This window comes from Calypte anna, chromosome 7 (genome assembly GCF_003957555.1).
Source record: "Calypte anna isolate BGI_N300 chromosome 7, bCalAnn1_v1.p, whole genome shotgun sequence".
Taxonomy (NCBI): domain Eukaryota; kingdom Metazoa; phylum Chordata; class Aves; order Apodiformes; family Trochilidae; genus Calypte; species Calypte anna.
Window position 1 is genome coordinate 16,381,064 of NC_044253.1, and position 25,862 is coordinate 16,406,925.

The 25,862-nt window shown below is 61.5% G+C and overlaps 3 protein-coding genes across 5 annotated transcripts; 1 reads left to right on the top strand and 2 right to left on the bottom strand.

The window, feature by feature from the left end:
• The first annotated feature begins 1,301 nt into the window (after positions 1-1,301).
• DNAJB2 (DnaJ heat shock protein family (Hsp40) member B2) lies at positions 1,302-6,959 on the top strand. Its single transcript, XM_030454707.1, is given in 14 exon segments — positions 1,302-1,415; positions 2,889-2,978; positions 3,950-4,059; positions 4,482-4,510; positions 4,512-4,536; positions 4,689-4,750; positions 4,752-4,806; positions 4,964-4,983; positions 4,985-5,054; positions 5,185-5,246; positions 5,248-5,291; positions 5,413-5,483; positions 5,737-5,949; positions 6,930-6,959. Coding segments are annotated over 13 exon segments (837 nt in total). The 5' UTR covers positions 1,302-1,415; positions 2,889-2,913; the 3' UTR covers positions 6,941-6,959.
• A 574-nt stretch (positions 6,960-7,533) lies between these two features.
• On the bottom strand, positions 7,534-19,123 carry PTPRN (protein tyrosine phosphatase receptor type N). Of its 3 annotated transcripts, none has more exons than XM_030454703.1 (23): positions 18,982-19,123; positions 17,338-17,388; positions 17,049-17,162; positions 16,690-16,795; positions 16,360-16,540; positions 15,931-16,255; positions 15,605-15,721; positions 15,396-15,475; positions 15,023-15,306; positions 14,465-14,551; positions 14,236-14,315; positions 13,928-13,992; positions 11,460-11,672; positions 11,122-11,331; positions 10,896-11,043; positions 10,661-10,734; positions 10,282-10,359; positions 10,030-10,149; positions 9,753-9,919; positions 8,620-8,673; positions 8,427-8,491; positions 8,260-8,333; positions 7,534-8,165 (listed from the first exon to the last, which is right to left on the bottom strand). In XM_030454703.1, the coding sequence occupies exons 1-23, from the start codon at positions 19,082-19,084 to the stop codon at positions 8,094-8,096; spliced, it is 2,868 nt and encodes a 955-aa protein (XP_030310563.1). In that variant the 5' UTR covers positions 19,085-19,123; the 3' UTR covers positions 7,534-8,093. The 3 variants fall into 3 exon arrangements, with proteins under 3 accessions (XP_030310563.1, XP_030310562.1, XP_030310564.1); XM_030454702.1 differs by having other exon boundaries at positions 16,360-16,558; positions 18,982-19,121; XM_030454704.1 differs by lacking the exon at positions 18,982-19,123 and adding an exon at positions 17,745-18,051 and having other exon boundaries at positions 16,360-16,558.
• A 729-nt stretch (positions 19,124-19,852) lies between these two features.
• Positions 19,853-24,980, bottom strand: DNPEP (aspartyl aminopeptidase). Its single transcript, XM_030454708.1, has 15 exons — positions 24,960-24,980; positions 24,756-24,843; positions 24,596-24,684; positions 24,403-24,516; positions 24,005-24,130; positions 23,739-23,869; positions 23,281-23,365; positions 22,706-22,813; positions 22,391-22,468; positions 21,965-22,048; positions 21,530-21,690; positions 21,338-21,377; positions 20,856-20,957; positions 20,351-20,518; positions 19,853-19,969 (listed from the first exon to the last, which is right to left on the bottom strand). Exons 1-15 carry the CDS (start codon positions 24,963-24,965, stop codon positions 19,919-19,921), a joined length of 1,431 nt encoding a protein of 476 aa, XP_030310568.1. The 5' UTR covers positions 24,966-24,980; the 3' UTR covers positions 19,853-19,918.
• Between the last annotated feature and the right edge of the window lie 882 nt (positions 24,981-25,862).

A 25,862-nucleotide genomic window follows, 5' to 3' on the forward strand; every position in this document is an offset into this window, starting at 1 on the left:
AATCTGATCTTATGGGTGGAGGACACAAGTGCTATGAAGACAGCAGTAATGTGCTCTCTGGCTCTGGAGTCCTGGACAGGATGTGGGCTCCTCTCTTTTCCCCAAAACAGAGGCCTCCCCATGCAGTGTGCACAGAGCAGGCTGAGACCTGGCAGCTCTGGGGCCTGATTGTCTCCATACCAGCTGCAAAAGCGAGGGAAAGGAAAGCAAGGTGCTGACACACGGCCAGGTCTTGGAGGCATCTCCTCGGCTTCCCAGTCAGCAGTATGGGGTCCGTGTGAGGCAGCCTGTGTCTCCATCTAGTGCTCATGCTAGCTCGACTCGGACCAGCTCTGCACGCATTCCCAGGCAGATGGGCCAAATCTGAGCTCCTGGCAGCCACCAAGGGCATCTTGGTCAGAGGCAGCAACCCAGGGAGCCTGCTGCCTGCCCAGCACCTGTACCTGCTTCCCAGGGGATCAGTGCTGCGATAGCAGCCAGGGAAAAAAAAACAGACTACAACTCAACAACTGGGAATAAATACTACAAGCAGTTGCTCAAGGAAATAATCAAGTGTCAGCTGAAGGCAGGGGGTGGGTCTCCCATCCCTTGTAGTGGAGATGCTCCTTGGCATCAGAGGTGCCCTTGTCAGTTCACCCATCCCTGTGCTCATCCATGCCCTCTGTTGCTGAGGGTTCTTCTTGGGATAGATCTCCTGAAACTTGTGCCTAAGGTGTATTGGGAATGTCCCGACTCAGCCCCTAGGTCTCCCCAGGCTGGCCTGTAAAGCGGTACTGGTGGTACTTCCCCTAGCTGGGAAAATTTGCCAGGTTTCCCAGCTAGGGATATACAAGAGGTGAGAGAAATACCCCACCTGCTGTGCAGGGGGGGCAGGGGCTCCCAAAGGCTACGGCCCTGCAGAGAGACCAGGCTCTCTCCTCCCATCCAGACAGCAAGTGGGAACAGTGCGATCCCTGTGACCAGTACAGGTTCATGGATGCGAGTGAGTTGCCTCGAGTCTGCCCACAATTGTTAGGATGGGGAGAGAACCATGCAGTGGTTCCACATCCAAGCTCCCGGTGCATGGTTGTCTCCTGACCCTGATGCTATGGGAACCAGGGCACGCTGGTGCTCGGGGTGGTAGGTGGCTCGCTGCTCCTTGCTTCTGTCTGCCTGAGCAGGGCTGGGGAGGGTGTAGGACTGGTGATGCTCTGCCGGGATCTGTGTCCTCCATGCCCCCGCCCCTGCGGGACGGCCTGGGCAAAGCGCTGAGTCACCCCGCCTGTCCCCTCCCGCTGGCCTTTCAGGCAGGGACCAGGCGGACAGCTGACTGGGCAGGAAGCCAGTGGCGAGCGGAGCCCGGGGGCTGCCCGGGGCGGTGGCCGTGCCCCAGGGGGCTCGCGGCATTGGCTACACCACCGGGGTCTGCGGGCGAGGTCAGTGCCCTCCCCAACCCTTGCCGGTGCAGCCTCGGGGAGCGACGGGAGCCGAGGAGGAGCTCTGGGTCCCAGCGCCCAGACTGAGGCAGGCAGAGGTCCCCGGGGGCTCCCGGTTTTCCCGAAGCGCCTTGGAGGGTCCCGTGCAGCCGAGCCCCGCTTCCTGGCTTCGAGGGTGGGAGTAGCGGGGCCCAGGGTCCGGAAAAAGCCCCGGGCAGCTGGAACAGGGATGAGGATGGAGACAGGGAGGGCAACAGGAACTGCGATGGGGACCGGAATGGGGCTGGAGGCTGGGGTGGGTGAGGGGACAGCGGCTTGGATTGGGACGGGGATTTGGAAGAGGGCCCGGCAGCGGAGAAACCTCGCTCCGCCCGCAAGCACACCTCCCTATGACCTCACCCACCTGGAAAGCGAAAGCGTGACGTCAGAAGGCGGCCGGGCTGCGGTTGGCTGCAGCCGCCGCTGGTCGGGCCGCAGAGCCGGCTCCAAGTCCCGCGGCGTACCGGGCGGGGGGAACGCGCGACACCGGCCGCGGGCGGCCGGGGCGGGCGGGGAGGGTTCGGTTGAGGCTTTCAGGTGGGCGCTGGGTCGGGGGTGTGGCGGGGAAGGGGTGTGCGCGGGGAGCGGGACGCACGAGGGCACCGGGTGACAGTGGCGCACCGGGGATCGGGCCAGGCCGGTGCGGTCGGTTCCTCTGCTGCCGGCACCGCTCCTCCGATGGCCTAAATCCGCTTACTGCAGCTTAGGGCTGCTCTTCGGTGGCGGCGAGAGGAGTGGGGCATGGCGGAAGCTTCTAGCAGCCGGGCCGGGCCGGGAAGCCCCGGAGCGCCGTGTTTACAGCTGGGCCGGGGGGGCGGTCCCCGAAGGCGCCGCCCCACCTCGCCGCGCTCACGGGTGCTGGTGCCATTGCCAGCGGTGGGCAGGGACAGTCGTCGTCTCCCTTCCCGTTAGCTGATGAGACCGGGCAGCGGGGCGGGGGCAGTACCGGGCGGGGGTGTTGACACACCGGGGGTGCTGGAGCGGCGGGAGTGCTCTGCCGTTGTCGTTCCGCCGCGCGGCGGCCGGTTGAAGTTACCCGGGGTGCCCGGGGACGGGGAGGGTCCCCGCTGAGCGCTTAATCCGCTCCAGCCGCTAAGCAGCTTAGCGCACTGCTCCCGACCCACCCCAGGACAGAGCCACCCGGGGGACTGGAGGGGAGTGGGGCCGGCAGCAGGGGTCCGTGTCCGCTTGCTTAGGTAAGTCGGGGGAATGCAGGTGGGACGGCGGCATAGCAGTGGCCAAGAGATCCCAACTGGGGCTGAGTTATAGCCAGGGTGATAGGGAGCCATGAAAGGAGATGCTGCTGAGCCCCTCTTGGGGGTACTTGTGAGGTGCTCAGCCTGCCTGGGCAGGCCAGCTTGCCCGTTCTCTCTTACACCCAGTGTTGCTACACCATGCCTGCAGACCCCTGACATTGCCTTCCATCCCTGACAGTGGCCTCGTGGGACAAGCACACGTCATGGTGGACTACTACGAAGCCCTGGGCGTGAGCCGCAATGCCACTGCCGACGACATTAAGAAGGCGTAAGTGCGTGGCAGACATGACCCTGCCTGGTGGGCAGAGCAGCCCAAGCCCCCACCTTCTGCCTTGGCTCCAGTGATCCAGAGGCTGGGGCTCCCTGCAGGGCCGGTGGGGACAGGACCAAGCTCCAGAGGTGACAATCAAGCCTTTGTTACTTTCAGTGGAGGGCACAGTGGGGCTGGGCTTCATTGCTGCACAAAGGCACCTCTTGGTGGGGTTTGGTCCCTTTGTCTCCACTCAGCCTGGGGATGGAGGTTGGTCCCACTGACATTTGGAGGTGTCTGCTCTCTGCCAGAGGGTGCAGGGATTGTAGAGGGTGGTTGAGGCTCTGCTGGCATAAGGGTTAGGGTGAGGAGCAGTGTGTCCCCTGGCAGGGATATGGCTCCTGGGTGGCAGGTCTCATGCTGTGCCCCAAGAACTGCAGGGGAGGCCCAGGGGCAGACAGCCTCCCACAGGTCCTGCCTCTCACCCTGCTGCTTGGCACCTGGTGAGGTCTGCATCTGCTGAGGGTGTCGACTTGTGGCTTGCCTGAGAAGATGAGAAACAGGAGTCAGAGGTCCCTGCTGGACGGAATTCCTAAGAGCAGATGAGAGGAGCTGGGCAGCCTTGGTTAACCCCAGCCAACTGCAGATGGATGGAACAGGCTGCTTGTACTCACCAGGCCCCACAAGCCCCCCCAGCAACCCCTGGTCCATGCATGCTTACAGTCGAGCCCAGGAAGGCTCTGGAGGAAATGTGAGAGCATCATCCAGGGCTGCTACTGAAGGCAGCTGGGGCAAGCACAGGCTGCATTGCTGGGGTCATGCTGTAAATATTTGGGAGTCAGAACTAGTCCAGAAAGCTCCCGTTTGATGCCTGAGGCTCTAGGGCACTGGAGGAAGTGGGCTAAAGGTGCCTCTGCCCACAGGGTCAGAGGTGTGTGCTCAGAGTGGGGTCACCATCACAGGAGCCTTATCGCTGCCTATCTGTGCAGGTACAGGAAGGCTGCACTGAAATGGCACCCAGATAAAAACCCGGACAACAAGGAGTACGCTGAGCAGAGGTTCAAGGAAATAGCCGAGGCATATGAAGTGCTGTCAGACAGTAAGAAGCCACAGTGCTGTCTTGTATGTTACCCGTACTTGGGGCTGATTTCACTGGGGTGTCAGCACACTGGGGTGTGCTGGGCTCACACAGATGGCATCTCTGGATGTCTCTGGGAGACAGTGGGTCCCTCCAGCTTTATTGGTTGGCTTGTGGGGCCCTGATTACTTCCCCGCATATCCACCAAAACAGGTCTTGGAGAAATGCTGGATGCTGGCCTCTGGGATGAGGTTTCCCCTTGCAGGCCTGCAGCTTGTGCATCCTCTCCCGATGCCCTGACTTGGTTTGCGAATGGTGTTGGTGCTGTGGGTGTTTCATGCCACCCCCCCTGCTCTTGCTCCCTGCTGTTCTACACCTCTGTTGACTGGGGGAAATGTTGTTGCTCCTGCCCATGCCTGGCAACTGGCTTTCTTCTCCTCCAGAACAGAAGCGTGATGTCTATGACCGTTATTGGCAAGGAGGGACTTATGGGTGCAGGTAAGCTGGGGTGAGCAGGGACTATTGCAGCTCTGGATAGAGCCTTTTCTGAAGAACTAACGTGAGTATGGAGCCCCTGGGCCTTCCTCCTTTGGGGAATTACCAACCCAGGGTTTCATTTAACTCTGACTGATCTTCTTCCCTCCAGCAAGGAGCAGGGGGCTCCAGGGCCGATGCCAGGGCCCCTGAATTCACCTTCACCTTCCGCAGCGCTCAACGATGTCTTCCGGGAGTTCTTTGGTGGCCGAGACCCTTCGCTGACTTTTTGGTGTGTGCAGGGCTGGGTGGGGGGCCAGCCTGGGGGCACCTCTCTGGTCTGGGGGCAGCTGCTGAGCTTGGGGACAGAGCTTGCTGCAGTTGGGGGTAGTACCTGTTCTTGCTCACCAAGCCTCAGGGGCAGTGCTGACAGAGAGGCCCTGCATTCCAGATGAGATGCTGCCATTCTCTTGAGCTGCGAGGACCTGGCTCCCGGCACCATGGGGGAAGCCACTTCTTTACCCCCTTCCCAGGATCCTCAGGTAGGAAACGCTGCCAGCACATACCTGGCAGAGGGAGGCCCAGGACACTGTATCCCCCTGTGCAGGGTCTGTCCCTTGCCTTCCTTGTGCTCCCCACCCTGGCACCAGCCTTGTCACTCCCGTTCTGCAGATTTCTTCACCTCATCCTTCAGCTCTGGTGCTGATGCAGGGATGGGCTTTCGCTCTGTCTCCCACCTCCACCACCTTCGTTAATGGCAAGCGCATCACCACCAAGAGGTGAGGGCAATGCCAGCCCACCTCACCTCCACAGACCCCCCTTGTTGGTGGGCTTCAGACCCTGCAGCTTGCTGCTGCCATGCTCTGACTGTCTGGCCCTTGTCCATCTCTCTGTCTGTAGGATTATTGAGAATGGGCAGGAGCGGGTGGAAGTGGAAGAGGATGGGGAGCTGAAGTCAATCCACATTGATGGTAAGAAGCAGCTCTGCAGATAGACCTGTTGCGTCTGGCAGTGCCACCTCCTCACACCTTTTCCCTTTGTAGACTTCTCTGCTCCTTTGAGGTGACTAGGGGCATGCTACATCCAGGCTTGGCTTTGGTCAGCCCTGGTTGAGAGCTCTGCAATGGAGGATTGTGGGGGTGGGCAGGAGTTGCTGGGGCCCCATGCCAGCTCTGAGGAGCTGGAGTGGACACAGTCCCTGTTCTCTGCCCCCTGTCCCAACAGGTGTTCCTGACGACATGGCACTGGGTCTGGAGCTGAGCCGGCGGGAGCAGCAAGCCCCACGACCCCCCTCGCCCTCACCTCCTGCTCCGCACCGGCCCCCGAGTTCCTCACCTGTCCGCCTCTACACAGACAGCGAGGATGAGGATGAGGACTTGCAGCTGGCCATGGCCTACAGCCTCTCCGAGATGGAGGCCGCAGGGCACCACCAAGCAGGTGGGCATGGCCCCAGCACCCTGCTGGCACCAGGGGAAGCCCTGGCACCCTCTCCTCCACCCACAGAGCCCCAGGTCCCCAGGGGGACCAGAACAGGAGCTGCCGGGGACCAGCAGCCCTGCTGCAGCAGGGCACGAACTTGCCCCCAAAGCAAAGTGGCACTGCCCCTGCTCTGAGTGTGGGGCTGGGGTTGTGCCTCCCTGCCATGGGGCAGGGAGAGGAGGTGGGGTGAGGTCTCTCTGCCTGTGGCTCGGATCCTGCATCCTGCAGAGAGGGAGGGGATCTGCTGCCCTGCCTCCTTGCTGCTGCTCAGGTGGGTGGGTGGGTGGCTGGTGGCACCCCGGGTGAGGGGGCTGCCACAGTTGGGGGTCATGCTGGAAAAGAGGCCCTATTTGGGGTCCTGAGAAGAGGGGCAGCTCCCTGCCCTGGTTTCTGGAAGTGTAGGGTGCCTGCAGGCAGGTGTGGCCTGGCTCTGCCTGCTTCTTTCTCCCTGCCTGCCCTGCAAGCGGGTAGGGGATCCAGCCAATGCCTCCCTGGCTGCTGCCTGACCCTGCTCAGGCTGGGGAGTACTGGGTTGAGCTCTACCTCTTTGCACGAAGAGATGCGCTCGTGGGCTCTGCTTGGTGCCTTGTGTCTGTCTCTCCTCTCTGGATGCTGTTGTTCCTGCCTGTACCCCCTCCTTCTCCTCTGTCTTCCCCTTTGCAGACTCTGCCTGGTCACCCCTTCCCTGCAGCTTGTATACCCTGCAGGGCACTGTCACACCCTGGCCTTGGCCTGGGGCTCTGTCCCTCCCTGTTTCTCAGCAGCAGTGACCCTCAGTGATGCTCACAGGTGTTCTCACCCTCACCATTGCCTCCGGTCCTGCCTTGGTTCTCTTCCTTCTGGGACCTTCCTCCCTCCCTTTCTTGCCACTCCCTAGCCCTGGGCCGAGGAGGGTTTCACGGGTGCTGTTGTGTTCCCCCCTCCGCTTGTCTCCCCAGGTGTGTTCTGAGGCTGCTGCGCCCGGGGACCGCGCACGCCCACGGAGGCTCTCCCGGCCAGGACTCAGCTTTGTCCCTGCACGGCCACCCCCTGCCACCCCTTTCCCTCAGCACTCTCTGGCTCCCTGGGACGCGGTGGGGGACAGGGGGTTGGCAGGACAGGGCTTACAGCCAAGCAATACCTGGGGCACCAGCAGAGGGTGAGGAGGGGGGCAATAAGGGGCTGTAGGGGAGGGGGGGTTGCTGTAGATTAGGCTGCTGGGGGGGGTGCTGGTGGCAGGCAGCGAGGGGCAGCATGGCTGAGTTCAGCCAGTGGGGCTGTCCTCTGCCCCTCTCCTTGCTGTAGCCTCTCCCTCCCCGCTCCTCTGCTGACCGCTGTCAATAAAACTGTTTGCAGTAGCTGCTGCCTGTGGGCTGTCTCTGCGTTAGGGGCTGCAAGGTCTTCTCCATCCCTGTGCTTGCCTGCAGGGAGGGGGGCCCAGTCCCAGCTGCGCTCATGTGGCAGTTGTGGAGTGCAGGCTGTGCTCCTGCAGGGATAGGGGATGAGTCCCTGTGCCCCTCACCCCTACCCCCATACACAGACTCAGAAGTCAGGCCTGGGTGCAGCTGCACAAACGCGACACAAGAACTTTATTCACATCAAGATACAAAATTATATTTCTCTAGAAATTTCTTTTCTGCTTGAATGACAAGGCAGGGAGCACAGAGAGGGTACCTGGGGCTGGGCCAGGCACCCCTACAGCCCCCAACCATGGGGGACCCCTGCCCACTCCTGCCCCCACATGGGTACAGAGAAGGGACCTGACACAAGACTGCCAGGTTGGGGTGCAGGAAAGCAGCTGCAGGGACCCCACAGCCAACTCTCAGCAGCCTCACCTGGCCCTTCTCCACAGGGGATAGGGGACATGAGCCCAGTCCCCTCTGCAGTGTCAGCAGGTCCAATGAGGTCCTGTGTCCTGCATGCAGAGGGGCTGAGCCCTGTGTCCCTGGGGAGAGGGGCAGGGGAGCATTTGGGGCAGAAAGGGGAGAGGGATGAGAGGACAAGGAACACAGCCAGCAGCACAGACAGCAATTTACAGGGAGGGCAGCCCCACAGTGAGGGTAAGGAGAGTGCAGGAAGCCAGGGGAGCACAGGGGAAGACAAGAGGGAAGGACTCCTTGCCCTCACTGTGGCAGTGCCTTCAGGATGGCATTCACTTCCTCAGCCACAGCCGTCAATGCAAACTCAAACTGGTCCTGAGGGAGGAGAGGAGAGGGGACATCAGGCTTCCTGCTAGACCAGGGGCTCTGTGTGCTCAGGGAGGGAGGGGAGCTCCAGGTTTTGGGGTACCTTGGTCTGCACCATGCCAGGCCGCTGATCTCGGATGTGCTCCAATGTAGCAGCTATGTCTATTTCCTTCACCCCTGGGGCAGGGGGGAGAAAGATGGTAAGAGACGCCGAGCATGTGGCCCTGTGCCCCCCCAGACAGGGCAGAAGCAGTGGTGTCCTGCACCTACCTTTGGCCATTCGGTTCAGGACCATATCTACGAGGATGTATGTTCCAGTCCTGCCTGCACCATCACTGCAAGACACAGACACTTGGACAAGGGGGATGGGCTCCAGGGACTGGTTCCAGCCAGCAGGTCTGAGCCTTCCAGGCCCCCCTCCCCACCCCCCAGCTTGTACCCCCCTCTCTGTCCCCAGCAATACCTGCAGTGCACAATAATAGGGCAGGAGCGACCCCGGTAGCACTTGTTCACCTTCCTGCAAGGACAAGAGGGAGAAGGTCAGTGCCCTTCCATGGTGGGGACATGGCTACACCCCTTGCTGTGCTGATCCAGAGAGGGAGGCAGTGGACATCCCATGATGTGGCCCTGGTGGGCTGGTGCATGGCTCCTCCTGCCTCTCCAGTGGTGCTGGGCATGGGATGGGGAATATGGGTGGAAAGGAGCTCGGGCAGGGAGAGAAGCCTGTCTCCTCAGGTGCCCAGCCTGGGGAGGGGAGCAGTGGCAGGACCCCCAGGGGAGCATCTCTGGTCCGGTGGGATGCGAAGCTGGGGGCCAGGTGCCAGCAGGGCTCCCGGCATGCTCCATGCAGCAGGCACGGCTGCCAACGATCACTTTTGTGACTATGCAACTGGAGCCAGATTACTAGCTGCAAATCACAAAAATGACGCCGGCAGCTGCGAGAGAGAGACAGAGACAGACAGAGAGACAGAGAGAGCGTGAGCGGGGCAGAGAGGAGGGGGATGTGCTTGGGGACCCCCTACTGCCCTAAGCAGGGACCCTGGCCTCGCATGTCCTGAGAACAGTGAGAGGCTAGCCCCTGGCAGGAGGCCACCACCACCCAGGGATGCTGAGACTCCAGCAGGCGCTGCCTGCAAAGCTCCTGGGAGCACTCACAGCCCCACAGCCCTCTCTTCAGGCTAACTGAGGACCCTCTGCTGGCTTTGGAGTATCGGGAGCAATGGGTCACAGCTGTTCAAGGTTGGCTCCTGGGCTTCTTGCACCCGTGGCTGGAGAGGGTGTCAGGCAGTGCTGTCCCCCATGCCTACACCAGGGAAGAGCATTTTCCCACCCTCCCCATGAAGGCTGGGGAGCCCTGATAAGCTCAGCTGGAGGTTTCTTGCCTACCGAGCTCTACTAAGGCTCATTCTAGACTCGCCAGAACCTGGTTCTTCTGCTCCTCCTCACGCACAGCCACCCCTGATCCCCCACAGCCTGTCCATGCCACAGCCCTGACCCTCATCACACTGGCAGCGATGTCCTCACCCATCTGTCCCCTGTGGTCGGGCCCCCCTGCTAGCTCCCCAGGGGCTGGCCAGGCACAGAGTGGGTGCTCACCTGCGGAAGTCGAGGAGGGGCCGGGTGGTGGCAGGGATACCCTCAGCTGGCCAGCTGAGGAAGTGGAACTGTGTCAGAGTGCGGGTTTCCTGTGACTGCACGTTCTTCAGGTAGAAGCTGCGCACCAGGAAATCCTCACACCAGATGTGCTCCGACACCAGGTTCACCTGCCCAAGAGAGGTAGCCAGTGGGCATCAATTCTGGGCAGGGGTGTTGTGTGTATGGGGGGACAGGAAATGAAGAATGCCCCCTGCCCCAGGCTACTGGCCACACTTGCCTCGTAGATATGGTAGAGAGAGGAGCCTTCATCCGGCCAGTAGCGATCACACTGCTTGACACTGTCCTCAGCCAGGGGGCTCAGCATGACGATGACAGTGCAGCCATGCTCCCACACCATCTGCGGGCAAGGCATGAGGGGTGTCACCACTAAATGTCCCCAGGCAGGAAGGCAGCCAAGCCACTGTGACTCATTTGGTAGACAGCACCCTGAAGGGACCCTGACGGGCTGGCACAGCCGGGTGGTACTCACCTGCCAGAAGTCAGCGATAGTGTGGGACAGGGGCCCCTGTGTGGCAATATATGCTGGCATCCGTGGGTCATGCTCAATCTGGAGCAGGAAGGAGTGTGGGGGGGTGTCAGTCTACCTGCTCTTTGGGTCAGCAGCACTAGAAGGAGCAGGGGGGATACTCCAGGGATGATGGGAGGGCTGGGGAGGGAACTTCGGGTGCCACAGCCAGGAGGGAAATGGATTTTAACCACTTCTGAGCCATGGGTCAGGCACATTGTTCACAGCTGTAGCTCATGATGATGTGAGTTCAGTCCAGCTCTGTCCCCGAGTGGGATCCTGGCCTGGGCTGAGCACATCACAGGGCAGGGTGGCAGGGTAGGAATCCCCATTGATTACTTACAATTGGACTGGCATTGATGAAGTCACTGCGGGAAGGGTTGCTCTCAGCTTTCAGCCTGATCCGCACATGATCATCTGGGGAAACGGAAGCCAGGGGATGCAGTGAGTGCCTGGGGAAGCTGGGGGCAAACCTGCACTGCAGCCTGCCATGGCCCCAAGCATCCCCGTGCCCCACACCACCCTCCTGCCATGGCCCTGGGAGCTGGTCCCTAGGGAAGGACAGCTGGAATGCTTACAGGGCACATAGTCAGGGTTGCGGTTCTTCTTCAGGTTGGCTTCACTCTGGGCAATGGAGCAGATGCTGGGCTCAGCCTGATAGGCACAGAGAGCCTGCCACTCCTTGGCCAGCCGGTCCCGGTTGCGGAGATGGTCCTCCATATAGGCCTGGGACAGAGAGGCAGCGGTCAGCCTGGCAGCCCGCGGGGTCAGGGAGGGGGCTGCCACCCTGCCAGGTCAGCTCACCAGGATCATGTGTCCAGTTGAGATGTCCATGTTGGACTGGACAGGCTCCTCGCACCAGGAGGGAGTGCTGCTGTGAGAGCTGGGGCTGGGCTGCGGGGCGTCGCTGAACTGGGAGGAGACGCTGCTGACCCGCGAGGTCTCCGCTGGTGCTGCTGATGTCTCGGCACGGCCAAAGAAGGACTTCGCAGCCATGTGCTGGCGGCACAGCTCCTGGAGGACCCCGGCAAGAGCCATGACCTTCAGCCACAGCACTACTACAGGGCAGCCCTGTGCAACTCAAGTGACACTGGTGCAGCAGGGCTGCATCCCGCAGGGTCCTGCATCCCGTGGGGTCCTACCTGGTACTCGAAGGTGGTGTCAGCAGCACCCTCGGGCCCCAGGGCAGCCAGACGCTCCTTCTCCCGCTGCTTGGCATGGCGCCGGAGGCAGAAGGCAGCAGCAGCTGCGATGGCAATGCCTGCCACACAGGCCAGTGCAATGAAGGTCAGCAGCACTGAGTGGAAGCCGTCCCCAAAGTGAGATGGGCGTGAGTAGGCAGCAGCCTCATTTCGCTGCAGGTAGAGCCAAGCAAGAGTTAGTAGGGGGGCACCTGCATGGGGCTGGTGAGGCACAGACCTCATATGCTGCACCATATTTGGGGCTGTGGGGAGCTAAACCAGCAAGGGCACTCAGTGCTGCACTGGTTCCTCCAGTACCTTTCAGATGTAGCGGAGCAGGTGACATTGGGGTGAGACACAGTGCACCCACCTGCATATTGCACAGGGTGTTGCTCACACCAGTGCTGGGGCTGGTATAGGGGCCAGAGCCTAACCAAGGCCAAGCAGCAGCAACCTGCTGCTTCCCTGCTCTCAGCATTGCAGGCAGCAACCCCAGGTTCAATGAGCTCCTGCCCAGCTGGAGGTCAATGAGGGACAGATTCAGCCCAAGGCGTTAGTGGCCACTGTAGTGCTGGCTCCAGCCCCAGGGTCCTTACCCAAATGCCACGGCTTCATGGTAGGACACACATTTGGGGGCAGGGGGGTGGGGGCAGGCAGGATGTGTCTGAACTGCTTGAGGTCTGGTGCCACCCCAGCTGCGGGGCTGGAAACAACAAGTCTTCCCCATCACTCTCCTCAGCTGGGACTCAAAGCCAGCCCTACCACGTTGCAGACAATACCACCAGGACTCCTTCCCTGTGGTTGAGGGGCACAGCCCAATCCATGTCAAACCCATGCTGGGGTGGGATAGTTCTGAGCTCTTGCTGAATGAGATATTACACCAACCCAATACCAAGACACCTGCTCCCCCTCCCAGAGCTACTGGTGATCAGGATGCTGCCCCATGCCCCAGAAATCCAGGTGCTGGGGCAACACAGAAATGTTTGGGCATCATCACCACTAACTACCTTGTGCCCAATGAGGTGCCAGAGCCAGCATTACCTCACTGCCACAGCCTCCCATTGGCTACATGCCTGATGAGGTTACCGAGGAAACACTGTATCATCACAACCTACTTCTTTGCCATCATCGCCTAGGGATATCCCAGCCCCTGGGGTCCCCCCCTTCCCCAGAAAACCTTGACAGCCTGACTGCTGTCAGGAGACAGCCAGCACCAAAACCAGGGGTAGCCATCAGGGCCAGTGCCTCCCACCTCCACTGGGCACCCAAGCAGGAGCAGCCCTGCACTTGCTGGAGGGCTTAGGGGAGAAAATGGATCTCCCTTCCAAGGCTTGGCTGGGCCCTGCTGCCTCCCTGCCTCTCTACATCCGTTCTTCATATCTTGCACCAGTCCCACCAAATGCCAAGCCTGGAAAGGGGGATGAAGGAAAAGCACAAGCTGGTCTGGACTGGGGAGGTCCATGGAGGCTCACAAAGCTGCCTGAGCCTCCTCCAAGCTTCAGCTCCCTCACCTCTGCCATCTCCCCCAGCTCCTGCCAATTGCCACATCAGAAGGCATTGCCATAGTGACACTCCACATGTTGCTAATGGAGTTGGGTTGCCTCAGTGGCCTCCCTCTCCTGCAAAGTCCTTCCTTCCTCCCCACCCACAGCTATGGCCACAGGGCAGGAGGGTAAGAAACAGGGACTCCAGGTTGGGGATGTGCTGCACCACTTTCCCTCCCCAGTTGCAAACACAGGAGCCAGGCTGGCTCCCCCATCTCCAGCCCCTGTGTCCCTAAGAGACTGTTCCCAGGGGTTTCCAGAGGAGCATGGGGAGGAGATGCCCCAATCCAAGCAGATGTTTCCTGCTCTGTTCCCTGCCTTCAGCTGCTTTGTTATTCTCAGGGGGCATGATGGCATTTTGCCTGCCTAGTTGTGGTCTCTCGGATGCTCTGGCTACAGCCCACTGCTGGGATGCCCTGGCCATGGCTGAGATGAGGTGTGCAGGCTGGGGGGAGGCAAGGGTGAGGATGGACCCTGCAGGCTGTAGCCTGCAGCCCCCTGGTCTGGAATGGAGGGGAGACAGCTTCTGGGAGACCTTTGAAAACTGCCTTCAAATCTCATGAAGACTGTTTTGGAAAGAACCAAGTGCTCTGGGAATGCTTGGCAGCATCATGCTGCTGGGTTGAAGGGGGCCACTGGAGCAGTCCTGTTCCAGCCCATCCCAGACCACCCAAGTCTATCTCTAGCACAGCAGTCCGAAATGCTGCCCAGAGCCTTCTGCTCCTCATCTGCCCCACAGACCCACAGGAACAGCTCACTCACCAAGCCCCCCTGCACACCAGGGCCAGGGCAGAGCATACTTCATGACTTGTACCTAGTGGCAGCACCCCCAGTGCTGTGTCCCTCACTGCCCCAGCCCCGAGGGATGGACACTATCACTCCTACCTCTCCCACTCCTGTTTGAATGACCTTCAGGCCCAACTCTGCCTCCAGCTTTGCCTTCACATACTCTGTGGACGGAGAGGAGATGGTCAGAAAGGTGCTTCCCCTCCACCCTAGAGACCCCCTTGAGAGACAGAGCCAAGGAATACCCCTGATTGCTGCCTGCCCCACCCCAGCTCCCTAGTTCAGCCAAAGGAACTGGGATGTGTGGTGGGAGCCTCCTCTTCCCAGTCCCTGGGAAGGGCCACCCCACAACTTGGGGAGTTGGAAGAAAGAGAAGAGCAGGATCAGGGGGGCTCTGTGCAACTCACCAGCCTGGGTGGCCACATCCGCCAGCGAGAGGTTCTGGGGGTTCTGCCGGATGCGAAAGGTGAGCGCAGGACCCACAACGCTGCCAGAGAGGGGATAACAGTGTGAAACCAGGAAGCACAGACCTGCTCTCCAACCCCACCACAGCCTGGTCCCTCTTAGCTCCCTGCTGAGGGTGGCTAAGCATGGCCACGGCTGTGACAGCAGCCCCCCATGGCCCAGGTCCCTCACCTGATATTGATGAAGCTGGCTGTGGAGAGGTGGAGGTGCTTGGCAAGGAGCTCCAGCAGCTGCACGCCAGCAGCCAGCCCCAGGGGCCTGCAGGGACAGCAGCAGCATGAGGAGCAGGCGTAGGGGGTGAGGAGAGAGACCATGTGCCCTGAGACTGGGGAAGGGTGACAGGCAGGCACAGGCAGTTCTATGCATGCAGCAAAGGCTGTGCTGGCTGTAAGGCAGGCAGGAGGTAAGACTATGAGTGAGTGATCCAACTCCCCACCCTTGCATACAAGTATGCAGAGAGGCAGCTGTGCACACACACCCGGCTGAGCACATCCCAGCCTCCTGCCCTGCAGAAGTTGGCTCTAACCTTGGCATGGGCTGAAAGGGAAGGCTTTGGGGTGGAACAAGGGCTGGAACAGGTGGAGAGAAGATGGAGGAGCTGACCCTCCTAGAAACTACCCTACCAGAGACCCAAGCAGGCTCAGCTGAGCACATGGACCCGTAACAGCCGGTGGGGTAGTAGGTTCAGACCCTCCAAACACACCCCCTTGCCCGATCCCCAGCTCTCACTTCTGGTCTGTGATGATGTAGCCATACTCATCTGGTGGCCGTGTTCCCCTCTGTGCCCCACTACCATTCTCCTCTGTGTAGCTCTTCTTCACCACAGTCGGCTTCCCAGGGCTGAGTGCGCTCCCACCAAGTCCCTGCTGTGGTTCGGCGTGGGGGGGTGGCAAGGACATTGCCCTGTCCCTCAGCCCATCTCCTGAGGAGCTGCTGTTTGGGATTTTGGGGGGTGCCACTGTGGAGGTAGGGCGCACTGGCTCCTCTCTGTGCTGCATGTCCCCTTCCAGCATCTGGAGAGAGGAAAAGGGAGGAGCTGGGGCTTCCAAGGAGAGCCCTGTGGGTCTTCTCCCCTACACACATACACACACACACATCCCACCTGTTGCACGACACCTCCTCCAGCACCACCCTGCTGCAAACCCACTCGTTTCACTGTCAGCACTTCGGGATCAGCAACACCTGGGAAAGAGAGAGAGATAGAAGTCCTGCAGCACCATATGCAAGAGGAAAGACCCTCTCTTCAAAATAAGGCATGCTGGTACCCACCACTGCCAGTCCCTGCCTTCCCCATCCCTACGTCCCACTCACCAGAGCTTTGGAGCAACTGGAGAAGGGCAGAGAGGCTGCTTAGCTGCTGGGGGCTCAGCTCTGGTAGCCCCAGGCCATAGCTGGCCAGGAGGGAAGCCAGTCTCTTCATGGCAGCATCTGCAATAGGACATAGCATCAGGTCGTACACTCTGCATCCACAGAGAGACCATGGGTTTGGGACACAGTAGCTGGGGCAGGTGGGGTCAAGGAGAAACATTTGCCTATGGGCATGAAGTCAAGGATGAGGCAGAGTCTGAGCCACAAACAATGCAGCTGTGGGGACAGGATGAGGGTGATGGCTGGTGTCTGGCTGGAGGACACGGTACCTGTCTGCGCAGGGGGTGGCTGGGCAGCTAGAGGTCCTGTCTGCTCCCTCTCCTCCATGTCCCTGTAATCACCAGAGAGCTGCAAGCTGTGCTGGAGCCTAGTGCCGGCAGGGTCTGAGTGGCCAGCTTTCTCTCTGGGCAGGGAAAGCATGCCTAAATCCTGGAAGAGATGCCCCCCATCTGTTCCTGGCTGCCCACCATAGGAGGGCACAGGGCCAGCCCCAAAGAAGGCCTGGGCAGGGACCCGGCCCAGCAGCGAGGAAGTCTCTGGGCTCGGCCTGGCTGAGCCGCTGGAGAGCTGGTGAGCACCATTCTGATAGCCGAACTGCAACCAAAACACAGAACCTCCATGGTCAAAGCCCTGCCACTGCATGGCAAGGAAGAGCCAGCAGACCCCTTCCCATCTCTACCTTTCCACCCATGACTTACCCTGTGGTAGGAGTAGGGGTTGAGCACAGCCTCTTCATAACCCAACTGGGGTGAGGGGGGCAGCAGGACGTGCTCCAGGTAACGCTGCACCATGGGGGAGGGCAGCAGCGGTGGGGGCTGCCCCAGATGCTGAGCTGCTGGCAGGCCAGGGTCTGTGGTGAGCGGGGCTCGCCGTGGGGAGCTGCGGAGGGGCAAGAACCTTGGAGGCAAACAGCAGCAGGGTGACTCACCTAGATCTGGGGATGTCACTCCCAAAACTCTCTCTGGGGGACAAAGCCCTCACTGCCCTGCCGGGGTCTGCTCAGAGACTAGCAGCTGGCTCTGTCCTACCTGTCCCTGGCCATTGGCTCCAGCGGGGGTGGTGGGCGGAGGCGGGGGATGCGCTCCATCTCCTGTGAGATCACATACTGGGTGATGCCATCCTGCCATGAGAGCCCTGTCATGGGAGTGAGATGTGAGACACAGAGGAGGCCTGTGGACTGCAGAGCGAGCACATGGGAGGCTGCCCTGGTGTCCTTGGCCCATCTCCCATGTCCTGGGTTTGGCTCTGTTCTTCCTAGTCACCTGGAGCCCTCCTCAGCACACCCTGTCCCCTGGGCCAGCAGGACCCCAGACAGCCTGATATGCCACTGCCTGATATCCCCTCCCTGGCAGGCTGCAGTGACCTGCCACCATGCTCCCCTCTTCACCTTGTGCCATGAGGTGCCGCAAGACATCCTGCAGGCGTTGGAGCACGTGAGAGGTGACCTGGAAGTAGGGTCTGTCCTGCACGGAGCCAACCTGGCACTGCCCAAACAGCCCATCTGAAAGAGAGAGAGGAAGCAGGATGGGATGGATGAGCATCCCTGGGGTGAGGGTCTCCTGCTATAACACCCCACATTGAACCACCAAGTTCCTCTGCCAGGTAGCCTGGTACTGTCCATATCTCTCCCCCTGGGAAGAAAGAAAGGACCCCTGCACCCCTGGCTAGCCACTTACCCTGCACACACACCTCCTGGGGGGAGCACAGCCTCCGGTCAAACAGGCAGCCTGGAACAGACAGACAGGACAGTCAGCATAGCGGTCAAGGGGGCTCTAACAGGATTTGCCCATCATCAGTTGCTTGGGGATTTTTGCTTTCCATAAAAGTTCCATGGGGGTGCAATGAAGTGATGATGGTGAGGGGCAAAGCCTGGTAGTCCAAGGCAGGGCTTTGGTGCCAGCCTTCCTCCCACCCCAAAGCCAAGACAGGGTTTGTGTACAGAGCCTGGCTGTAGGGAGTAGAGGGCAGGCTTGGAGTTTTTTTGTGTGCAGGTAGTTAGGAAGCGAAAGATGAGGGACCAGACAGTTACAAGACCATGTCTGTTGCCCTCCCACATGTGACACTATGAGGCAGGGACACAGACCTGGATGCTGTGACACCAGGGACATACTCTCTCTGCAAGGGGACCCCAGAGCAAGCATACAGCTGGCGGGGGAGTAGGGGGGAATATGTCTGTCCTCCCCCTGCGGGGGGGGGGGTACTTGGGCAGGAGGAGGCTTTCCCCTTCCTCTCCCCCTCCGTCTCGGTCCAAGCCCGTCAGCAGCGAGACGGCAGCAGGCGATGACTCAGCCCTGGATGGCGAGGAAGGAACGAGAAAACAACCGGGGGGAGGGGAGGGAGGGGCACGCCGAGCCCGCCGCAGGGGAATGGGGCAAGTGGAGAGGGGGGCTCCCAGTAACCGGGCACTCCCGGGGGGGTGGGGGCACAGGACCCGCTGCCAGGGGATGCGGGTGGGCCGGGCCGGGCCGAGCCGAAGCGGCGGTCCGAGCGGGCGCTGTCCGCGGTGCTGAAGCGGCGTAGCCGCCTCGGCCGGGACGCCCTGCTCCGCCGGGAGGGGCGGCGACCGCAGCCCCGTGAGGCTCCCTCGGGCGGCTCCCCGGGCGGGACGGCGCTCGGCAGCAGCCGCTCCGCCACCGTCGTCTCCTGCTCCTTGGGATAATGGGGTTCCCGCTATGAGGTCGGACCTCATAACTCCCAGAGAATGAGACGCAGTAGCCCCCGGGCGCCCGGGGGTGAGTCAGCGGCCGCCGCGACCATACTGGTGCTGGGCCGGGGAAACTGCAGGCTTGCTACTCGGGTCCCCGAGAACCCCCGGCAGGGGCCGCACGGGCCGAGCTGGAGGAGAGCAGGTACTCCAGCCCGCCCTCGCATGCCGGGCCCGGCCGCGCTTCCCGGCGAAGGGCGGCTTAAAGGGCGCCAGGGTCCCGCAGGCAGTCACCGCTCAGCGCCGTTGCCTCAGGCTCCCCATCCCTGCGGCAGCCCCAGACGCCGCCTTTGCCCCGGGCAGGGTCCCTAAACGAGCATCGCCCTGCTCCCAACCGGCCCCCCCCCCAGGAGGCAGTAGCTCTGCAGGCGGCGGGGGCCCGGGGCCAGCACCGCCACCAGCCCAGCAGCCCCACCAGACGAGGAGAGAGAGGCGCCCCCCGGTGCCAACCCCACACCAGCCGTGCGGGCGCCAGGCTGCTCTCTCCCGCTCTCTGCCGAGGGCCAGGCCTGCCGCCGCACGCCGTGACAGCATCCTCGGCAGCGCCGACAGCACCGGCCGCGGAGCCCCCTGCCCAGCCGCTCCCTAGGAAGCGCCTGCCCGGCCCCGATCTCACCGTGCGCGGCGGTGGCGGTAGCAGAGGCGCCGCCGTCCCGCAGCAACCCGCGGCCAGCGAGGAGGAGGAGGCAGAGGAGCGCCCGGAGGAGCCGCCGCCCCATGCTCCACTCACGGCCGCACCATGGCGCACCCGCCGGCCGCGCCCCCGCCGCCGCCAACCCGCGCCCCGCCGCGCCGCGCGCCCCTCCCACCGCCCCCTCCCCGCCAATAGCGCCACGCCTTCCCGCCCCGCAGCCAATCAGCGATCGAGACTTTTCCCCCCCCTCCAAGACGTTGTATTCACGCCCCCTATTATCGAGCGGAGCCAATTACGTCACGCCCCGAAGGGACACCCCGCCAATCACAACCTCCCTGGAGGCGAGCCACGCCCCCCCGGGGGTGTACCACCCTGCCAGTAGCCCCTCTGCCAATCACCGCCAGTTCCTTCCCTGCCTGGCGGCCCCATTGGTGCGGACCACACCTTAGATGAGGACCTAATGAGCAGCGAGCGCTGGGCCACACCCTCACACCCCCACCCGCGAAGGGCGGAGAGGCCCGGGCAGTCGCCGATCTCCAGCTGCAGCTTCGGGTCCAGAAGGGCCAGGCAGGATCTGTTAGCCCAGTCCCAGCAGGGCAGGCCCACTCCCCTGCAGCAGCCTCAGCTGCGCAGGAAGCAGGAGACATCTCCTCCCCCCTTCCAACCCTCCTCCTCCAATCTCCCTGTGGGGGCAGACAGCGCCATTCTGGCCTTTATCTGGGATCCCCAGCGCCTGTCCCCCAACAGTGCTGAGAGAGAGTGAGCAGGGTCCTACTGCTGGCCCCGTGGCAGAGCAAGGGTGGGGCCCAGGTCTGTCCCCCATCTACCCCAGCTGCGCTCATGAACCACTCGCTGGCGAGACAAGAGATGCTTTAATGGCGCCAGGGCTGAGCCCACCACTGCTCACTCCCTGCTGTGCTCAGTCGACCACCAGGCTGCTGCTGACTGCTGGCAGGAGCTCGAAGAAGCCCTGGAAGGAGAGAGACCATCAGGGTGGGCCAGGCAGGACGGCATGGGGTGGGGGGGAACAGGCAGAGGCTCCCTGTCAGGTTATGCGCCTGGCGTAATAGCAGGCAGATGCTGGCAGAGAGCAGGACCGTGTTGCCATGGTAACCCATCAGCGACTCAAGGCAAGCACTGGTTACCATAGGAACCACTTGGGGATGGCAGCCACCAGGGAAGGCTGGGATGCAAAGGGGGGATTTTCTGAGAGGGGGGGGAGCTGGAGGGGTGGCTGGGCTTAGCCCCAAGGCGGGGGTGGATGGGGACAGAGAGACATGTCCCCCTGCATGCAGGAGATACGGAACAGCGGACAGGGGGCTCTGGCACAGCATGGGGAGACTGGGCTCACCTTGAAGAGGGTGATGCTCTGGAGCACCCCCGATGTGCAGCACATCTCCCGGATGGAGTGCATGGCCAACTGTGGGCAGCCGATGTCCAGCACACGCAGCCCCAGACGCGAGGCCAGAATGGGGCCGATGGTGGTGCCACAGGGTGTGTCATTGCGCACCATGAACTCCTGCATAGGGACATGACCTCAGCAGCTCCCCACACTATCCCCCACGGCCTCCCATATGCCTCCCCAAGCCTGAAGGAAGGCAACCCGGGGTGGGGAAGTAGCACTGTCCTTGAGCCAGTATGCAAAATCACCCAGAGATAGGACATGCTCAGGCCAGGCCCTGCCCTTTTGTTCTCTGAGGGAGCCCTGGAGCTGGAGCTCCGGAGCAGCAAGCAGTGCAGACGCTAGCAGGAATGGATACGGTAACTGAGGGGTGGGGTCTGGCACAAGTCTCCTGCACTCAGGGTCAAGGAGTAAGCTGGTAACATTCACAGAGGGCTGGGCCAGCCCTGCTCACCTGCAGAGGAACACCCACGTGGGCAGCGATGTCCCGGATGACTGCCTCGGTGAGAGCCGTGGAGGCGTAGCGCTGGTTGCTGTTCACTTTGATGACGGGGCCCTGTGCAAGGGAAGGCACCGCGGGGCCGCGATTGCCCCCGGGGATAGTTGGCGGCTCTGGAAACACTCCTGCCAATGCCATCCCACCCCGACCCACCTCTACATTCTCCCTTCCCTGGGTGATCTGTGGGGATGGGGACAGTACTGCCACGGGGACTGCCCCACCTCACAGCAGGGAAGGGCTCGCTCCAGGGCCCATACTGTGGCTGCTGCAAGTGACTTAACACCAGCATGGCTAGATTGTGCTCCAGGACAAACATCTCCTATTTGGGTGCCATAGAGCTGCACCCCAGGCCCATGCTCCAGGGGCTGTCTGGGTGTTTCACAGTGCTGCAGAAGAGACAGTGCCTGCCCCAGCCCATAGCAGAGGGCTGCCCTCACCTTGTGGAAGGCAGGACGATGATTCTCCTCATGTTTGTCCCTGCAAAAGAGAAGCAGGACTTTTATGCTACAGCACTCCCATCCTGCCACAACAAGAACTGTCCTGTCTGTACTCCCTGGGGAATGATAGGGATATGTCCCCCCAACCAGCAGGGCAGCCCCCTAGGTTGTGGCACTGCTCGGTCTACTCACACATAGTTAGGGTGCACAGCGTGGGCCATATCAGCGCTGATCATGTAGGACTTGGCCACAGCCTCCTCGAAGGCTGTCAGGTTTTGAGGTGATGCCGAGATCCGGCGCAGCACCAGCTCCGTCAGCAAGGACTCAGCACCCTGTGCGCTCTCTGACCCTACCTGCCAAGGACCACCATCAGCATGACTCACATAGTGCAACCCCCAAGCACCCCAGAGGCTGGCTGAGTGGCAGGGGCTCTCCAAAGCCAGCAGAGCAGCTTCCAACCACACCAGTGCTTCCCATCCTGTCTGGGCTCTTCACAGGGGATTAAGCAAATTCCACCTTGACTGCTGGGGCCTGAGATCTATTTCTTGCCAGGCAGGGCTGGGGGACAGTGAAGAATGTGGAACCCCTCCCTGTGACAGCCACCCCACGGCTGTGTCCCTCACTCACCTCCTCGTTGTCATAGAGTGCAATGAGACGCACGTTGGGCTCCTTGGAGAGGGAGGAGGGTGCTGCACATGAGTCAATCAAGGCCTGAAAGGTTAGAGAAAGGACACCAGCTTGAGTTCCACCTCATCCCCCAAAGCTCAGCACTGAGCAAGCAGGAACTTCCCCAGGAGAACCCCAAAGCACTGAGGAAGGGAGCTGTGGGCACACACATTGCCCAGCAACAGCAGGAGTCACCCTGAGAGCTGCTGGGAACCCCCCACACAATGCAAACCAGCAAAAGGGTTCACATCCAACCCCAGATTCTCCAGTAAGCCAGACCCACCCCATGGGAACATAACCCTGCAGAGCCTTGGGCCAGCCCGACCTAAGACGGGGTGTGCAGGGGCCATGCTGCAGCCTCCAGGCTTCTTTCCCCCTCCTGCTCACCTGTAAGGCGCAGTAGCAGCTGTGCAGGTTGTCCAGACGTGGGGAGAAGATGAACTCATCAAAGGCTCCACCCAGAGTCTGCAGGCAGAGAGACAGGTGGAGCAGGGCACAGGCTCTGGGTCACCAAAATGGGAACCTACTACTGGGTCCCCATTCCAGTCCCCTCATCTCTGCCCCTCAGGACCTGCCTTCTCTCATTCTGCTCAGGTCTGAACCCTGGCATTCCCCAGGCAGAGGAAGCATGCTGGGTAACACCTGTGCAGTGCCAGCCTGCAGGCTGTGTGCGGGCACAGGGAGGCTCCTGCCCTGACTCACCGCTGGCTGCGTATCTGCCAGGCAAAGTTCCAGCTCCACAATCTGCTCCGGTTTCACCCCCAGCTGGGAGCAGAGCAGGGAAAGCAGGACAGGGCTGTGCCGTTCTGCCTGGGAAGAAAGCAGAGCTGTGGGCACGGGTGGCAGTGGATGGCTGGGGGAGCTCCCTGTTCCTCCTGGCAGAGCCATCACACACTCCGCTCTTTGTCCTGCCTCCTACTCAAAGGTCCCATGTTGCAGCCTCCACCTCATGCAGGGCAGAAGGGTCATTTGCAAGGAGCAGTGAGGGGCTTTCTGCCCCCTGTGCAATCCTCCCTTCCCTGCTCTGCCTCCTGAGGGAGATGGTGACAGCTTCATGGGGGCTGCACACCCTTCTGTATGATGGCTGCAAACCAGGGTGTGAACAGGGATGGCTGAGCAGATGTTTCATGTACACAGCACTGGGGCAGGGCGGAAGGTTACCAGCAGTCCATGGGGAGAGGGGGAACCTGCTGGCAGGTCCCTGAGCACTAAAAATCAAACGTGAAAAGTGTGAGGTCCTGGCAAGGCCCCTGGCTAGTCCCTGGCACCATGCTCACCTGGGCTGCACTACTGCAAGGTGTGGCTTCCATAAGCACCTCCTTTTCCAGCTCTTCCTGCACGGCAGTGGCCAGAATAGGAACCCTGTGGGGAGAGCGTGCCATCAGCTCCCAGGGTGTTGCTCACCTCTCCTGCTTGGGTCACACAGAACCAGCCCTCCCTGGGGTGCCTGCCTTGCTCCTCCAGGGAGTGACTGCCATGCTGAACAGAACAAGGACATACAACATTTCAAGCACAAATCTATTATGCCATCTCAGGACACCCTAGTGTCCTTTCCTAAGTCCCAAGCTTGGAAGCATCTCCTGGGAGGACTCTATAGGGCTAAGAAAAGCCAGTGCAGAAATCCCAACTGTGATGAGCAGCTGCCAAAAGGAGAGAGCTGAGGTTGGGCTCTACTCCAGCTGGGTCCCAGCCCTCCCAAGGGACATCCAGGGGTTCGGGCCAAGCCAGGCCTTACAGGTGGTGCTCAGTGTTGGGCCCGAAGTTCTCATTGATGCTGCGCTGCAGATGGATGGCCAGGTGAGGAATGCGGAGAATGGGCCGCTCCACACGTACCAGGCGCTGCTCCAGGCGTCCTGTGGCTGGGTCCTGCAAGACAAGGACTGCTGAGGCCAAGCCTGCAGGGCTGAGAGGTTACAGTAGGTCTCACTCTGGGTGAGAGTCACAGACACTGAGCTGAGGGCACACAGACAGCCCACCATGCTTGTCCAAAATCAGGCTCACCTTTATGATCACTCTCCCGGCTACGGTGAGGTCTCGGTCAAACCAGGTGTTCCAGATGCCCCCTCCGTAGGTCTCTACGCCAACTTGCACCGTGCCCACCTGCCCTCGCTTAGAGCGTCGCTTCACCTGTGAGAGAGCAGAGGTGTCGCCACGAAGCCACAGGGACTGGGGAGCTGTCAGGGAATGGGACCACACATGGACTCTCATTGCTGATCCTATCGGTGCAGGGTGCTGCGAGGGACAGGGGGCACAGAGGCATTAACAGCAGGTGGAGCAATACTGTGGTCAGCATGGGCTGCTCTGGTCAGCATATCTGGAAGGTGTAAGGAACCAGCACAGGGGGAGTCTGGGTAGTTTTTGCTTGCGGAGTGAAAACTGAAGGGCGCAGCCTGCCTTACCCTGAGGCAGGGGCTGTCGGTGTGGGCACCCAGCAAGCTGAACCCATTTCCGGGCTGGAACTGGCCCCCGACGGCGAAGGCAATGAGAGTGGAGTAGTTCCTGGTGACGAAGTACTGCGGACAGAGGTGCAGGAGTAAGGGCAGCGCGGCAGGGCTGAGGACCCGCCACCCCCTTGCCCCCGGCCGGACCCACCTTCTGCGCAGGCCGCACCTCCCAGTGCTCCGTTTCCTTCAGCTCCTGGAAGCCGGCCTGCAGCAGCCGGCTGCGGCACTCGGCCACTACTGCAGGGGGAAAAGCCGTCAGGGGCCTGCACCGAGGGGAGGGAGAGGAAGGGGTTCGGGCGGCTCCTCACCGTGGTAGGGCGAAGGGCTCCGGTTCACGAACTTTACCAGCTCCTGCGCCGCCGCCTGCGCGGCCTGCTTCGAGCCCTGAGCCGCCGCCTGCGGGCACCCCCGTCAGCGGAGAGCCCCGATACCACCCCCGCCCCAGGCCTGCGCCCCCCGGGGATCCCCGGGCACGGGCACGGCCCGAACCCCGCTCCGCACCCGCCCGGTACCTGCATGGCCGCCACCACCCCACCCGTACCCGCCCCGCCCAGCGCGCCCCCTGCTGGCGCGGAGGAACGCGCCCAGGACGCCCGGCGCGCACCCGCACTCCGCGCCCCGCCCATTACACCTGCACGTGCACCTCCACCTACACCTCCACCTGCACCTACACCTCACACCATGCAGATCTTGCAGCCCAAACCCTGCATGCCACAACGTGCAATCCACACGCTGCCCCCCAAACCATGCGCTGCCCTCACCGTGCAATCCACACTATGCACTCCGCACCTTACACCTCACATCCTGCAGCCCCCACCATGTACTTTACACCCTAAAACACACAGCACTCAATCCACACCCTGCAACCTGCAGCACACAACCTGTGCCCCACAATCTACACCTTGCACTCTGCAGCCCAAACCATGCACCCCACACCCCTCCATTCCACACTCTGCACCCTGTACCCTGCACCCTGGTCCAGGGTAGAAACACGGTGCCTGCCAAAGCCAAGGTAGAGCTGAGGGGCTGGTCCATGGAAGCAGGGCACAGCCAGGAGGGGCTGGGGTGGGAGCCAAGGGGCAGGGACAGACTCTCCAGGGACAGCCACCCAGTGCTGTGAGAAAGGGCTGCCCAGGAACTACAGCTGACCCCACACCACCCAGAGGTGCTCAGGGGAACACGTGGTTCCTGGATGCCGGGTGTCTTTGGGGTGAGTCACTGGAGTTGACCAAGTGGCAGCCCCCCCATCACTGCTGTTCCCCCTGGGGCCTTGGCACTGCCTGGATCTCACAGTAAATAAGGCACAAGCACTTGGTGCCATGTTGGGAACTGACGTTCCTAAGTGACAGTAATGTGCCGGGGTGCTGGAAGGTGGCATGGTGACAGGGTGGACCCCATCTGTCTGCCAGGCCCAG

Bases quoted from the DNA above. Each gene is read 5' to 3' on its own strand.
- PTPRN (XM_030454702.1), bottom strand. From the start codon at position 19,084: ATGGGGCGGCGGCTCCTCCGGGCGCTCCTCTGCCTCCTCCTCCTCGCT. The intron at 11,673-13,927 runs GTAGGAGTGATA...CTCTACCTGCAG, and splicing joins TTCAAACAGGAGTGGGAGAG to CGAAATGAGGCTGCTGCCTA. The intron at 9,920-10,029 runs GCAAGTGTGGCC...TCTCTTGGGCAG, and splicing joins CTCTCTACCATATCTACGAG to GTGAACCTGGTGTCGGAGCA.
- DNPEP (XM_030454708.1), bottom strand. The intron at 24,685-24,755 runs GTGAGGAGCCGC...TTCCCCCTGCAG, and splicing joins GAGCCCTTCGCCCTACCACG to TAGTGGCCGAGTGCCGCAGC. The intron at 20,958-21,337 runs GTGAGGGCAGCC...TCCCTTGCACAG, and splicing joins ATCGTCCTGCCTTCCACAAG to GGCCCCGTCATCAAAGTGAA.